The sequence below is a fragment of the Lynx canadensis genome, chromosome B3, assembly GCF_007474595.2.
Source record: "Lynx canadensis isolate LIC74 chromosome B3, mLynCan4.pri.v2, whole genome shotgun sequence".
NCBI classification, from domain to species: Eukaryota; Metazoa; Chordata; class Mammalia; order Carnivora; family Felidae; genus Lynx; species Lynx canadensis.
This window is the reverse complement of record NC_044308.2, coordinates 109,343,440-109,356,443: the sequence shown is the minus strand read 5'-3', so window position 1 is coordinate 109,356,443 and position 13,004 is coordinate 109,343,440. Positions and strand designations below refer to the sequence as shown.

The following is a 13,004-nucleotide window of genomic DNA, read 5'->3' as shown; positions in this document are numbered from 1 at the left end:
TAGGAAAGTATGTTTGGAAATCTTGGCGGAAAAATATGTCTCTCAAATTCTTAAGTTGAGTAAAAGGGTAAAAGGGAGTGTGGAACTTTTAAGAAAGTGCAGATAAGATTTCGTGATAACACCGTAATATCAAAATGATTTGGGTGTACAGCATTAAACTGGGAGATGGTAGATTTACTTTAATTCGGGCTTGGGCACCAGAAATACTTAACATGAGACTTTTCAGGACTCTTCTAGGGAATTTTGTTCCCCTTGTTTATCTATTTTACCAATTTTCCCCCCTAACCAAAAATGTTGATTAAGCACACAGAATGGTGCAGGCCATTCTGCACCTGTGTCCTGAAGGTACATAGTTCCTTCCCTCATATGATAATGGGGGAGGGGAAGACAAACAAGTAAATATAGATTGGAAATTTTCTTCTGATTGCTCTTATTTTCTCAGTAATATAAAAAACATGGTTCTCACCTGAGAGTAAGCATGGTGAAGGAGATGAAGTATTGAAGGTTTGGAGAGAGAGGAGTAGGCATGAAATGGTGATCTAAGAGGGTGGAAAAGTGAGTGGGCAAGGGGAATTCAGCAGGTTTGCTGAACACGAAGGTCTGCTTGGGGCTAGTGATCATGAATTCACCAGCATCTATGAGCATGATTATATATTTTACTCCACCTATGTTTAGTCGAAGGTGTATAGATGCAGAAGTAATGAAGAGTTGGATTTAACCAGAGTCGGGATTTGATAAGGTGAGTAAGATGAAAAGAATCAGAGAGAAGGATCAGGGAGTTGTGGCTGTTGCAAGGGAGGACATGGAGGGTGTTTGCAAAATTCTGAGGAAGTACTTAGGTAGTAGAGTTCTACCTAGGACATAGGAAATAGTGTTTTAAGATGCAGAATAGACAAGTGAGTCCATACATTAACAGGCCAGAATGTAACTTTTAATCCCAGAGCAAGGGCATTTTACCTTCTTAATGTGAAATGTTGAAAGTCCTTTGAAGATTTGCCAAGGTTGGAATTAACATTAATCTCCTTCTACATGATTTGGTATTTTTACCAAGAAACCCAGACACATAGTTGAAAGACTTGAGTAAACTAATTCTGAATAAATACAATTGTTTCTAAATTGTATCTGGGATAGTAACTATAATGTGATAGCAATTTACGTGCACCTCTTCCTCATAATGAATCTCACAATACCAAAACTTCAATCTAGGTTGATTTTTGCCTTTAAAATGAATGGCACTTACTGATGTCAATGATACCTTTGACGTACATCATGATGGATGGTAGTAAAAACCATTGAAGGGAAGGAAACCTGTTTTGATGGAGTAGTTACTATATGTCAGGAACTTTATATTCTTTATTGCTCTTACCTATAATTCTGAAAATTAGTATTGCTATCTCTGCTTTACTATTGAAGATCCTGACATGCAAAGTGTGACTGATTTTCAATCCCATATTCTCTCTATTGCATCATGCTGTCTCATCCTTTCTAGTGGAAACTTACTATTGCATTTTTGTCACCTTAATCCCCTGCTCTCCTTTTTTCCTGCAACAATTGAGAACACTCTGATTCTGACAGTATTGTACTGTATTAAACCAATGAAATTTACTGATAATAATCAAGGGGGCAAAGCATTTTTGTTATCTTTTGTTCCTGGTACTGAGGTCTTGGAACTATTGCTCGGCTAATCAGTCAATGGTACCTGATTCATCATTTGTAATAATGCAAACGGCAATAATTACAGCCAAGAAATCCATTCTGTTGATTATCCATATGTGTTCTAAAAGAGATGACCAAAATCTCTGCCCATTTAGCTGTGCGGTATTTTCAAACAGATTCCAAAACTGCCAAGACGCTCACAGTGTGAAATATCCTGTGCCAAATAGTTATGGCATCTTCATGCCAATAATTGAGACAAAAAAATTCCTATAGAATGAAACTAACAGCAAAAATAGCAACCTTCCCCTTGTGGGAAGCCAATGGTTTCTTTAGAGAGGAAACAACAGATGAAATATGAGTAATTATACCATGTAGTCTCTTTGGCCAAGTGTATAATTGTTTACCTAAGCTTTTTTCTTATAGATTAGAATCTTGTGTTGCAGTCTAGTAAGATTGATTTAACTGCCTCTGTGACTTCCTCTTATTTTTAAGATTAGGCAGTCCATGACAAAGAGGTTAATTGCAACCCAATAGAGCTAAACTAATGTTTTATTAAGAAGGAGTTGGCATCCTGAGCTTTTAGGAGAACAAATGTTCTCATAATTCCATGAACAACTCATAGAACAAGTTTTAGGCTCTTCATATTCAGCTGTCTGTTCACATTACCCCATATCGACCACATCTAAGTAACATCAGCGAACTGTGCTGAATAATCAGTTATACCAGTTAGGTCTCTGTAAAGGTGAGACCAGTAAATGTATCGCTGGAAAAAGTTAGAACTGCTGATGTGCCTTTTTTCTGACCTAGACAGTATGGCTGCTCAATTTTTTCAAAGTTTGTATAGTGGTGGTTGGTGACAGAGCAAATGAACTAATTTAGTTAATAACATAGGCAATTCCAGATGTGTCCAAGGGCACAAAAGGATAGGCATAGGAAATTCGCTGTCGTGTTGTTAGTGATAGAGAAAAATCTAGAAACCACTTAAATGCCCATAAATAGAACATATGCATGATCAGAAAAGAGCAAATACCTACTTCTCTGAGATGATAAAGAGGCAGGCAAGATTCAGTGCCATGTGGGTGGGTCTAGAGATGGAGGGGACAGAAAGGAAATTGAAGGCTATCATGTTTCTTATGGCCTCTGCTTATTCAATAACATTTGACGAGGTAATTGGTTGAGAGTGAGGAGAGAGGGGTAGTATAAGGGTTTTGAGAAAAATGCTAATTGTTTAGAACTGAGAATTATAAGAAAGCCCTAACCCTAGCCATGGCTGTAGGAAATGAGAGAACGCATGCCATTTGATGATTTGTATTCTTCCATGTGTCAATGAATTTATTCTTTCAATATCTCTTTTAATTTTTTTCAAAATATTTTCTGGATAAACCTTATTACATTCTGGGAATAAAAATTGGCTTCTTTGTTAATCCAATCCTTAGATGTACTAAGTGTGTAACATTACTTGTCTTAGAAATATGAAGCTTCAATTAGTATAACATTGCCTTGGAAGTCTCTAGAAATATTGAATGCAATTATAATATTAAGTTGAAGTAAGAAAGAAAATGATCACCTGAAATATTGTAATGTATCTATTGCCAACATGTCATCTGAAGATACCCTTGCCACTTTTACCGAACAAAGCAAAACCAAACCCAACCCCTGATAATAAAACAAAATGGGACTTATTTTAAATTTGATTTTTAAGTTACACATAAGTCAATTAATTAATTAATGGCCTGTTTTATGCCAGGCCCTTATCAAGTGCTTGAATATGGAGAGATGAACAGTAGTTCAGTGGGAGTGACTAACATGTTAATCAACAACTGCCATTAGTGTTGCAAGTGTCATGTGAGGTATTTATCCTATGATGTGCAAGCACAGAGGAGGATACCTCTCTTATAAGTGGATCTAAGAAGGTTGCAGAAGGAGATAATGCTTAACTGAGTCTAGAGGTTCCAGTCAGTGTTAGCCAGACATAATGGGATGGGGGGAAGCATTTCAGGCAGGCTGAATGATTATAATGCTTGAAAACCTGGACACAATGAATATCATGGGGTGTACAGAGAATTCCTAGGAGATTTAATTTTAGTTTTGAATTTATTCTTCTTTTAATTTGCTGTTAATTTTGGTAGAGTTGTTATACAGAGCATGTATAAAGAAGTAGAAGGAGATGAATGCAGAGCAGATCTTTGGGACTGGAAACTAAATGACCTATATACCAAGAAAATGCAATGTTATCCTGAAGGCCTCCGGGGATCTTAAAGAGTTTGAAATAGGGAAAGGGGAAGCACTTTGGCAGCAATGTAGAGTTGCTTGGGAGTATATGGTCAGAGAGCAGATAGAGAGTATTGTCTTCAAGATACTGCCAACCTAACTCAGGTGGAAGATTGTCTGACATATAGGGATGGAGAGACGAGATTCAACTTGAGTGAATTTATTAATGTTGTAGTCTATAAGTCTTAAAAGTGATTGGATATGTCGGTGTGGAGGTAATAGTGAAGGAGGATGGTAAATTTCAAGTTTCTGATTGGACAACTGGAAATATCATGGGACCATTCACCAAGTCCAGGAATACATGAAAGGTGAAGAGTTGGAGATGGAGGGAGACGATGATGAGATCGGTTTTGGACGTGCTGAGTGTCAGATGCCTATAGAACATCTTAGTAAAAGGTGGCTCATGGCTGATTAGATACAAGATAGGTCTAATGCTGAGAAGAAGAGTCTAGACTGGTGATACAGATTGCATGTTGGTCTTTTACATTGATGTTAAGTTCTTAGAGAGCTGGTGGCATATCTGGTGATGGTTGTTGTTGTTGTTGTTGTTGTTGTTGTTGTTCTTCTTCTTCTCCTTTTAGCACATTGCACAGGGTTAGCCTTAGGGTTGCATACAATCCCCAAAGCCTAACGTTGTTGTTGTTGTTGTTGTTGTTGTTGTTGTTCTAGTCACTAGGATAAAGTCCATTAGTGAAGAATTAAGGACATTCTATCAACTGATGCCAGATTACTTTTTTTTCTAATCCACTTATTGGATACCATAAAGGGAACTGAACAGTTGGGGAAATACAAAGCTTAAATGAAGTCAGAATTAGACTGAAGAATGGTAGTAAAACATGATGTCATCTACCTAGTATAATTTGAAAGGCATTTGACGGGTGTCTGCTGAGGGTTTTTTCTTTCATCTTTTGTCACATTGTCTGAAATTTCATCATTGCCATTACCGTCATTCCTTGAGACCATCAGAAGTTTTCCTTTTTTAAGGAGTTATTTGGCAAATAACCTAGTGAAGTGCAATATCATAGAAGTTATCAAATGGTCTTATTGGAATCTTTAATAAATTAGAGCTTTTGGAATATCCAGAAAAGGATAATTGAGACAGGCTCAGAGTATGGTTGGTTTTGCTCTACTTACTCATGTCTCATTGATGTTTCCTTGAAATTAATTATTTAATAATGGGAATTTGAGGCGTTGGGAAGAAATTTCTTTCTCATTAAATTCACATCCCCTCCCCCACCAAAGTTAAAATTACTACTCTTTCAGAAAACAATGTTAGAGATTCTAGATATTTAAAGAATGATATTTAGATACCACTGCAATTAACAAGAGAGAAATAACATTTTGCTGTTACAAGAAAGATGGAAGTGTGATATGAACCATAATATGTGAGATTTGTTGAAATTGGGTTTCATTTTCTTATGCATACACACAAATGCATAGTAAAATTGTTTTTTATTAGGCTATAATAAATACCCCTCCCCCCCATCTTCCAGCAGCTTAACACAGCAGAAGCATATTTCTTGCTCACGTTACAGTCCGAGGCAGGTGATCCTTGGCATATGGCAGCCTTCCATGCACGGGTTCAGTGCTTTACTATTCCCTAGGGGCTTGTTGTTACTTGTATCCAGCTGGTAGAAGGAGGGAGAATGTGTAGAGAAGTCTCACCTGCTTCATAAGTTGTGGCATGTGTGAGAGTGACACACATCATTTCTGCTTTCATTCCATTGATGAGAACTGGGAACATGGGGACAGCTGGATGCAAGGAGTGCTGGGAAATACATTCCTGGCTGGACAGTTGTTTTCCAGTAACAAATCTATATAGTGCAAGGGGGAACACAGAATTTTGTGGACAGCTGTACCTTGGGTACTGGGACTATGTAATAGATATGAGCAAAACACAAAGATCACACATAAAAATTAGCCATTACTTTATAGCTACACTTGAAATATGTGATGATGTTTATGTAGAAATAAAGTGCTTTAGATTGATACTTTTTATTAGTTCTGGGTGTTATGCTATTTCTGAGATCCCCTGAATATTAGCAAGAATGTTGGGTTCCATATTCATTATATGTGAAAAACTGAGACTTTCTCTCCTTATTTTAAGGTTGGACAAAATTTGCCCGATTGACACGGGCTTTGACAAATAGCCGAAGTGTTTTGCAGCAGCTCACGCCAATGAATAAAACAGAGGTGGTCCACAAACATTCAAGATTAGCTGAAGTAAGTGGGAGACTAACTTTCCTTCCCAAGATGGTGGTGGTAGCACATTTTTCCCCCTGAAATGATTCAATATAGATATCTGTGGTTATTATATTGTAAGTACTCATCCTCTAATTATTTTTCCTGTGTAGATTTATAGAAATTTCAAATATATCTTTTTATTCTCTTGTATTTTTGAAATGGGAAACAAGTTCATGATATCCCAAGTCATATCTGTAGAGGTCTGTAGATGGTGAGATTTTCTTCGAGTAAGTGAGATAGGAAGTTCACTCATTTCATCCATAACCTGAGGGTTTTCTCTGTGCTTGGTACTCTATCAAGGATGGAAAGATGAATATGCAATGGGCTCTACCATCAAGGAACTAAAGATCCTTGCAAAAAAACCTGACAATAGAATGTGACAGGTAGGATGACACACATGCAAAAGCATTTACCTAGACTTGGGGCTCTAGGGAAGCTTACCTGGGGTGAGTGAATCTTGAAGGAAAAATATGAGAAATTGGTAAAGAAGGGATGCAGGTCATTCCTACCAGGGAGACCAGCAGGTGCAAAGGCACAGAGGTGAGATAGTATGATGACTTTGAGTATGAATTCAGTGTGGGTGAGGTCAGGGGAAGGAAAGGTTAAAGTGATGTGTAGTAAAACAGTGGTGGTTTGTGTCCCATGTGTTAGGGAAAAGATATGATCACATTTGTACTTCAGAGAAACCTCTCAAAGGGAGATTAGTCCCTACGGTTTTCTCTGCGATGCTATGCTTTTCTTGTATTAATTTAAAAACATGATTCTGAGAAGGGATCCATAGATTTCACCAGATTGTCAAAAGGGATCCATTGTACAAAAATGACTAAGACCCCCTGCTTGACCTAGTGGCTCTGTGTTGAATGGGAGGATAGGGAAACCAGTTAAGAGACTTAATGGTAAATCAGTTAGGTTGACCATGACTTTAAGCAAGGAAACCAGAAGCAGAAGTGGGCAGAATGCAGACACGCCAAGATTAGAGTCAACACATTTGTTGACTAATACTGTTGGCTAATAAAATAGCAAATATAAGAACAGGAAGAGAAGGTTTAGGGGCAATGGTTATGAGTTCAGTTTGGGGCATATTAAGTTTGAAGTGCCTGACAGAAAAATCCAAGAGGGGATGCCTCAGAGGCAGAGGAATTTATGGGTCTGGCTCTGGAGGGATTTCTGGGTCTGAGTTGCAGACCTTGGTGCCATAGGATGAGATGATGTTGCCCAGAGAAAGTATAGTGACCCAGAGAGAAAAGGAATTGAGGACAGAACTCCAGGTAGAAGCTTTGGTGTTCACGTGTCTTCTATAATCATCACTTGTCTTCCCAGTGTTGCCAAAAGTTAATGAAGCTACCAAAGCTCTGCAGAGCAGTTAGTGGGCACTCAGAAAACGTTCTGAGGTGGCCTACCAAAGCAGGGAGAGATAAAATTAAATGTATATGTTCATCAGTTTGCTCTGCTGGAGAAAAGTGAGTTGAAGCACTCTAGAGTATCTTTCTGAACTGGTTGCAGATATTAAATTTGGTTTGGAGAGGGCTAGAAAGTAAAGTATGTTCCTTGAATTTGGAGGGTTCTGGAGTTTTTCTTGGACCATAGCTAACTGGGGGACTTGGAAGGCTTTCTGCTTTAAATGGCACTGTTATCTTGGGGAGAAACTAAAACTTTGATGTGCAAACACATTTTTAGAAGCCAAGGTAAGACCATGATTATAATTAAATATTAATAATAATGATAATCACAATATTTTAAAAGACAATATGCAATTAGTACAGGATTTAATGTTCTTTTAAAAAAAATTTAAGTGTTTATTTTTGAGAGAGAGAGAGAGAGACAGAGACAGAGACAGAGCATGAGCAAGGGAGGGGCAGAGAGAGATAGAGGGAGACACAGAATCCGAAGCAGGCTCCAGGCTCTAAGCTGTCAGCACAGAGCCCAACGCAGGGCTTGAACTCACGAACTGCAAGATCATGACCTGAGCTGAAGTTGGAAGCTTAACCAGCTGAGCCACCCAGGCGCCCCTCAACTAGCACAAGACTTAAAGCAGACTGTTAGATACAACTTCCTTTGTCAATAATTCTTGTTATGAAGTACTACTTGATTTTACAACTTTCTTTTCTGCCTTAATTGTCCATTTCCTTTTACAAAACAAACTGGAGTGGAAGAGCTTGTTTCTGTGACTGCTGACTTTCATAGCTATGATTCCTTTCTGGTCTTAATGATATCTTATTCAGAATTTTTCTTTTCTCTGTTATACCACTGGGAAAGAACAAGAGGAAAGGGATCATAGAGAAGAAATTTTTTACCTTAGCACCCTGAATCATTCGTTGGTTTTTTTCTTCTGCATCAACTGGGGAAGCTTCCCCTCAACGGCTCATGATTTTCTTTTACTTTTATTTTTTAGGAAATTTCATTCCTGTTTCTTCCCATCTGATTTTATTTTGTTTTTATTTTTTTGCTTTGCCTTTTGATTATTGTTAGTTTCTTTGTTGACCATCCCTAATTCACAAACCTGACTCAGACACAAAATTGTTTTCTGTCAGGTTGTAGGTTTGATTTCAGAGAACATGAAGAGATAACAAGATTTTCAAAAGATATTTTGTTTGCATGTGCTCTGAATCCAAAGGCTGACCCACAAGAAGCATCAATTTAGCAAAATGATATCATTTCAAAAATTTTACTCTGAGTCTTATAATGTGTTCAACCTGAGTATATGGATTTGCTGGTAAATTTCAGGCTTTCACTTTTTCCAAGATAAAGTATAAATTTCCAAGATAAAAATATAAATTTTATCTAAGTTCCATCCGGACACCTACATTTGGAGCCGATTCTCAGTTTCAGAGATCCTGGTCTCTGTGTAGGCAGTTCACCTATTGTCCACGTGAACCTATATCCTGCTGACTGGCTTCAGCTTCTCACTTTTATACTGGTGGAGAGATAAACTTCCGTAATAATGCCATGTCCATGGTCCTGATTCTATTAGCGTCAATGCTCTCAGATATTCAGAGAGAAAGAATGTGTCTGTATTGGGATAAAAATACATCGGAAAATGTGTTTTCACCCCCTCCACCTCAGGCTCATCACTTATGAAAGTACAAGTGGAATAGCAATGAAAGTGAAGAATTGTTACTCACTGCTTTATAAAAGCACCGGCATCAGAGTGAAGATGAAAGTAGTGCTCTGCATCTGAGAGACATCAAAGCACAAGCATGTGTGTTCCTTTGTTGTTCATGCGTGCTCCTGCTCCTTGTCTTCTTGTAGCATTTCTGGATCCTTTTACATATGCAAGTCACTGTCTGAAGAACTAGGCCCTGGATGGCTAAAGAAATAAAAGACAAGAGTTTTACCTTGGACTATGCATTATAATCACCCAAGAAAGGTTTTGAAAATATGGGCCTGAGAAAGAGTATACCATAGTTTAAAACATTTCTCCACATGATTCTAGATTGTAACCAGATTTAAGGGATACTGACCTTAGGAGTGATCCCATTCCATCTCTAGAGAAGACATCTCATGTTCTGCTGAGGTGCTGAGCAGGGCAGGCTTGTCTATAAACACAGTGTGTGGGGCTACAGTGCTTTTAGGGGTCCATGGGATGTTTGAATTTCTATTAACAGTAGAAGGAAAAATTAAACTTTTAGGTTAAAAAATTGAATATATAATATTAATTTATTTTTTGCAACAATGCAGTTGTAAAATGCAATTTTTATCTATCTATCTATCTATCTATTTATTTTTAAATGTTTATTTTGAGAGAGAGAAGGAGAGTGAGAGAGAGAGAGCAGGGATGGGCAGAGAGAGAGAGAATACTAAGTAGCCTCCATGTTGTTAGTGCAGAGCCCAACACAGGACTTGATCCCATGAACCATGAGATCAGGACCTGACCTGAAATCAAGAGTTGGATGCTTAACCAACTGAGCCACCCAGGTGTTCCTGGTTTATTTTATATTTTTTGGAGGAAGGGTCCAGGAAAGCAAAAATGCTCAGGGCCCATGAAGGTCATAATACACCCTGGCACTGAGTTTATTTTCTAAGTATACTTTCTTTGTGCTCAGTCTATGGTCTGTGTAGATATAGATGGTAAAATATTAACATTGACTTTGAAGAAAGTTTTCATGTCTAATACAGTGAAGTTGGAATGGATAGACCATTGGTTGTAAAGTGAGAGAGAAACCATGGTTATATATATATAAAGCTCTATCCCCAAATGAAGCTTTCATTCCTGGTAAGAAAATTTGCTGCCAAGTAATTTAAGACCTTATGGGACAAATATGGCTGGGCACTGATAATGAGGATAAATACATAAAAATCTTTAGAAATAGTTCTTATAGCCCCCAAACTAATAACAATAGTTTTAATACACAACTAAAGAGAATACCAGTGATGTTTTTTATGTTTCAAAATATTAATGATGGGTATTATATACATAGTTTTCAGTTATGTAAGTTCTATGCATGAGAGAAACTTTTCAGGATAATTCTCAAGTTTCAAGAAGTGCTAGTATATTTGCTTTGCTTTGCGGCTTATGAGTTACATGCTAGTAGGTATTTTTGTTTATATCTATTTTTACATTCAAATATTGATGCATTTAGGGGCCCCTGGTTGGCTCAGTCGGTTAAGCGTCTGACTTCGGCTCAGGTCGTGATCTCCCGCTCTGTGAGTTCCAGCCCCGCGTCGGGCTCTGTGCTGACAGCTCAGAGCCTGGAGCCTGCTTCAGATTCTGTGTCTCCCTCTCTCTCTGGCCCTCCCCCGTTCATGCTCTGTCTCTCTCTGTCTCAAAAATAAATAAACATTAAAAAAAATATTGATGCACTTGTGATTTTATGGTAACCCTTTGACTCCTACTGGACCCCATTAGCCCTGGAGACACTGAATAGTTGGATATATAATATGACAAAGCTGCTGGAAATACTATTTATGAAAGTCACATTTATAACCTCCTTACATATAGGTTCACTCAGCCTTAGCTTCATTGATGGCATGGAGCAGAGCTCTCGGATCTATTCTTTCAACTCCTTTTCACAATTTCCAGGTTCCATGTTCTGCAAAACAATGCTAAGTCAGTGTTTGTTACTTTTGCCCAGTGCTGCCCAGCCTTCTGCTCTTGCTCTGTCATCTGCTTTTTGTCTTTGCCTCTTTAATTAGACCTGCTTAGAGTAAGTCAAGGTTCATATAACCTTGCAGTGAAAATTTTCCATTTGTCCAAAAAGGTATAGAGAAGCAAACCTGAGTATTTAGCATTTTTTTTTCCCTAAAGAGAACATTCATCTGGGCAGAAAACACAGTTCTTCAAGTCCTGGTTGAAGGGAGAAAAGGAAAAAGTAGGCTATAATATTTACAACCCTGATATCACTATGCCAATCATTAAGGCCCTTGCTGAGTCCCACTCAACAGCAAGATCACCAACAGCAAGATCACCCCTGGTCCTGGGGTTCGGCGAGGCCATCAGAATCAAAGTTATGCTCTCTGAGGTGCTAAATATGTGTGAAGAATGGATAACAGTGAGTCACCCAAATAAGTGCTGGATAATCAGTTAGAGATGTGATTTTAGGCAGGCTTGCAAGTGAGTGTACAGAATGCAGTCTCAGAAGTGGATTCTAGCAGTGCTGTGGATCAATGTTGGTGTTGGAGGAAGTCATCAAGAGGATGTGACTGCTGGTTGACTCTTGAGCTGAACCCAGGCAATTGAAGGCTTCTCATTCCTGTCCTTCGAATGTACATTCTACCCACCGTTCCCATAGTGGGAACCATTTTCAAGGACATAGCGCTGAAAGAGTAGGATGTTTTGGGGACCATTTGGATGATATATGTAACCGGACCAGGGCATCTCTTAATCTTTTAAGATTCTGGTGGGTAGGTGGTAGATGTCTACTAGTCTCATGGCTTCCTGCCACAAGCCTCATAGGTATGTTCCCTAGCTTATTAAACCTTCCACTTAACAGTATGGTGTGGTCTGCCTTTTTCTTTGGTTTCTTCTTGCCCTTGGTGTTTGGGGGCCAGTTTGTGAACCAATATTTGGCCCCTGGAGAGAAAGCCAGGTGGAACAGCAGATTAACTTCCTTTGAACAAACTTTGGTACAACTCAAAAGTGGGAGACAGAACTATGGGGTGTGATTAGTCTGGAAACCAGGAGTCATGAAAACTATGCTGTGGTTTGAGTTTTGGTGAGTTTGAAGTCATTACTAACTGTACAGAGATGTCCAAGTCATTTATATGCACATTGTCTCTCTTTTAGGTTCTTCAGCTGGGATCAGATATCCTTCCTCAGTATAAGCAAGAAGCGCCAAAGACGCCACCACACATTATTTTACACTATTGTGCTTTTAAAACTACTTGGGATTGGGTGATTTTAATTCTTACCTTCTACACCGCCATTATGGTTCCCTATAACGTTTCCTTCAAAACGAAGCAGAACAACATAGCCTGGCTGGTGCTGGACAGTGTGGTGGACGTTATATTTTTGGTTGACATTGTTTTAAATTTTCACACGACTTTTGTGGGACCTGGTGGAGAGGTCATTTCTGACCCCAAGCTGATAAGGATGAATTATCTGAAAACTTGGTTTGTGATCGATCTGTTGTCTTGTTTACCTTATGACATCATCAATGCCTTTGAAAATGTGGATGAGGTAAGTTTCTTTTTTTTTTTCTGAGTACTGTGGTTCATATGTTTTGAGAAAATTAAGATAAAAGTTTACAGATAATCGAAACTTCTTTTTAGCCACATGTTCAGCCTTCACCCTACTTGCCATAAATTGTAATATTCAATTACTTTATGTTAATTTTCATCTGCTTCCTTTCTTGCTTTCTGGTTGATAATACCAATTACTGGGACAGTGGTTGTGG

The 13,004-nt window shown here is 38.4% G+C and overlaps 1 protein-coding gene across 1 annotated transcript in view; it reads left to right on the top strand.

Moving 5' to 3' along the window:
• KCNH5 (potassium voltage-gated channel subfamily H member 5) overlaps nucleotides 1–13,004 on the top strand; it is a 300,949-nt gene that overhangs the window by 55,931 nt on the left and 232,014 nt on the right. Inside the window, 2 exon segments of the mRNA XM_030320346.1 lie at nucleotides 6,035–6,150; nucleotides 12,395–12,787. Of these exon segments, the coding sequence (XP_030176206.1) occupies nucleotides 6,035–6,150; nucleotides 12,395–12,787 (509 nt within the window).